General features: G+C 38.5%; 1 protein-coding gene across 1 annotated transcript in view; it reads right to left on the bottom strand.

Moving 5' to 3' along the window:
- LOC101979514 (cat eye syndrome critical region protein 2 homolog) overlaps positions 1 to 3220 on the bottom strand; it is a 115955-nt gene that overhangs the window by 42222 nt on the left and 70513 nt on the right. The window contains exons 4-5 of the mRNA XM_026788288.1: positions 2496 to 2635; positions 1333 to 1437 (exon numbers count right to left, since the gene is read on the bottom strand). Of these exons, the coding sequence (XP_026644089.1) occupies positions 1333 to 1437; positions 2496 to 2551 (161 nt within the window). The 5' untranslated portion in view covers positions 2552 to 2635. The remainder of the gene's footprint in view (positions 1 to 1332; positions 1438 to 2495; positions 2636 to 3220) is intronic.

The raw sequence follows: 3220 nt of genomic DNA, 5'->3' as shown, positions 1-3220 counted from the left end.
AAAGCCTTGCTATGTAGTCCAAACTAGCTTGGAACTGAGGATCCTCCTGCCTCAGCCTTTGTTGTTAGGGGAGAAGAAAATTTAAAAATAAAAATAAGTAAATCACTGAAAATGCCATTGCCACTGCAAACCTATCTATATTAAGTAGAATATTTACTCTCATGACAAGAGGGTATTATGTTACTAGAAATGTTAAGGGCCCAAGTTTGATCAGTACCTACATTACTTTTTTAAAAAGCAAGGCTTGTGTGCTGGCTAGTTTTAAGTCAACTTGACATACGCTAGGGAACCTCAATTAAGAAAATGCCACCATAGGATCCAGCTGTACAGCATTTTCTCAATTAGCGATCAGTGGAAGAGGGTGGTGCCATCCCTGGGCTGGAGGTCCTGGCTTCTAGAACAAAGCAGGCTAAGCAAGCCAGTAAGCAGCACCTCTACTTGTTCTCTGCCTCTGGGTTTCTGACCTGTTTAAGTTCCTGTTCAATGATAGACTAGAAAGCGTAAGCTGAATAAACCCTATTGCTCCCAACTTGCTTTGGGGGTACAGTGTCTCATCACAGCAACAGAAATCCTAAGACAGCCAACCTGTAATCCCAGTGCTAGTAATGTAAGCCAAAATCAAGGAAGAAACGAACATCAAGCTCTGGCATCCATGTTTGCACAACTCCCTCCACATATGTATAAACAAAGTAATGATATAAAAAAAAGCAATGATATATGAAGTTTCCCAGATGCAAATGATGTATTTTTCTTTCCTAAAATTAAATATAAAATTAAAGATTCAAAAAGTTCTACATTTTATCATTTCTTCATTGAACTTGTTCAGATACCTTAATTACTACAGTGAAAGAATTAAGCCCTAATCCTAGAATGATATATAACAACTCTACTAAAAGTTTAACTAGTCAATGTTTGGTAGGAGTAGGCTAGGAAAAGGAACCCCTTGTGGATTCTATCACTGTACTATATCCATAGCCTAAAATAATCATGCAATTCAACTGCCCCACTTTCTTATAGTATAACAACAAATTTTAAAATGTACGTTAAAATGCAGCCTTCATTTTCTTGTACTGCCATGTGCTGTCCTGTTCAGTTTAATCCTCACTAAATGAGCAGTTATCATCCAATACAGTAAGAGGCTCAGGGAGGCAGGTAACTTGATAGATGTCATGCAAGACAGGGTTGCTTGACAATTTCATGGACTCTGGCTCAGGTCTCTCTAAGCAATGATCTATGTATGCCCTGTTCATGCACAAGTAAAGACAGAGTGAGGTGAAATTAAGGTTCCTTCCAGCATGAGAGCTGTGAACACAAATCAAAGAGATTTCTTACCTTGATATAATTTCCTCTTGTACTTTTTTCCGTTTTGGAGGTCTTCCTCTTCTTTTGCCTGTTTTTCCAGGAACATTCGAGACATTTTTTTGTCTTTCACTTTCCCTAAGAAACAATATCGTTAAATAGAAATGTTCTAGAGTATTACTTAAAACTAATATAATTTTAGCATTTATTAGTAATCACAGTATTCTCTACCACAAAGATACGAAAATGGATTATGCAAAACAGCAGAAACAGGGAATAGACAGCTTGATTTTTCTTACACAGGGATAACAAAATGTGAAATCATGAAACACTGACATTCTATTAAAATGTAACATCTAACCCCTTGCTAAGAGCAAGCACTGCTCATAGCAGTAAGAAAGTCTCAATAAAACCAGAGCTTAGCATCATTCTAGGCACCATGATAATGAGAAGTAATGATGGTGGACCGTGAAGTTTCTAAGGCAGATTATCAATCCTAATAGAAAAAAGGAGTACTCAAAGCCTGCAGTATTAAACAGTCTGTGGAACTGTATAGGTGCTTATTGGGAATCTTTTATGTATACCTATAGTGGGACATTTGTTTAACTATGAAAAGACGTGTTGCCGTTTTACTTACCTGACTAAGGTACCTGATTGGGCTAATAAAAAGCTGAATGGCCACAGTGAGTGGAGAGGTATAGGTGGAGTTCTGGGCAGGGAGAGAGTAAGTAGGAGGAGGAATTTATGCTCAGCAGACAGGGAGAAGGCAAGAAAAGAAGGACATACATAATGAAAGAAAGGCATAAAGCCCCAACAGAAAACATAGATGAATGGAAACTGATTAAATTAAAAGAGCTAGTGGGACCTAAGCTAAGTCCAAGCATCTTTATCTGGAAGCTGATTGGCAGTCAAAACAAAATGCCAAATTCCAAGTATTTTATTAGAAAAAACAAGTGCTATATAATTCTGATACATTAACTTTCACAGTCTTCAACCCCCAGACAGATACAGGGATTCTCTACATAACAGCTCTGGCTATCCTCAAACTCACACTATAGACCAGGGTTGTCCTCAAACTCAGAGATCTGCCTGCCTCTGCCTTGCAAGTGCTCAGATTAAAGGCGTGTGCCACCATACCTGGCCTTTTTCATAGCATTCTAGAGCAGTTCACACAGCCATTATGTTAGACACAGTACCTGCTCAAGGAGAGTTCTCCATTGGACCTTCCTTGTACTGGGTCTTCTTTGTACATCCGTGTCCCATAGAAGTACCAGTAGAGTGCACCTGAATTGTCTTCACCCAAAGGCTCCACTCGGAGACTATCCGCATCCAGACCCTGGGGGAGAACAGGAAAAAAGATTTGTAAAAATAAAGAACATAAAACAAGAAAACTAAAATGACAATTCAAACTTGACACTTAGAGACACCTCATATTTTAACATCCTAATATGCTGTACATAATTTTCTAATAGGATAGATGAAATACAGACAGAATAGGAGGGTACCTTCTTTGATAAACAAGATGAGGAAATTCTAGGTGCTCCCTATAACCAACCATGGCTCCCATGCTCAAAAATAGGAATCAAAAAGAATTGTACAATTCTTTGGCTTAGAGTTTCTATTTTATGTGTACGCATGTAAAAGGAATGACAGTCATACTAAATACAATCGGAACACTCAAAGCAGTTCTTCTTACTCAAAGACCTAGTTTTTACTCTCAACAATCCTCCTGCCTCAGCCTCCCCAATACTGGTATTACAGAGGCTCGCTCAACAGGCGCAAGTTTCTACCATACTTATATGCATACTTCTAATCAGATGTTCTGAAGGCTTTGTTTTATGTAGTTTTGTTTTTGTTTTTGTTTTTCCGAGACAGGGTTTCTCTGTGGCTTTGGAGCCTGTCCTGGAACTAGCTCTGTAGA

This window comes from Microtus ochrogaster, unplaced genomic scaffold, assembly GCF_000317375.1.
Source record: "Microtus ochrogaster isolate Prairie Vole_2 unplaced genomic scaffold, MicOch1.0 UNK1, whole genome shotgun sequence".
NCBI lineage: Eukaryota > Metazoa > Chordata > Mammalia > Rodentia > Cricetidae > Microtus > Microtus ochrogaster.
This window is presented reverse-complemented; position numbering and strand designations above follow the sequence as displayed.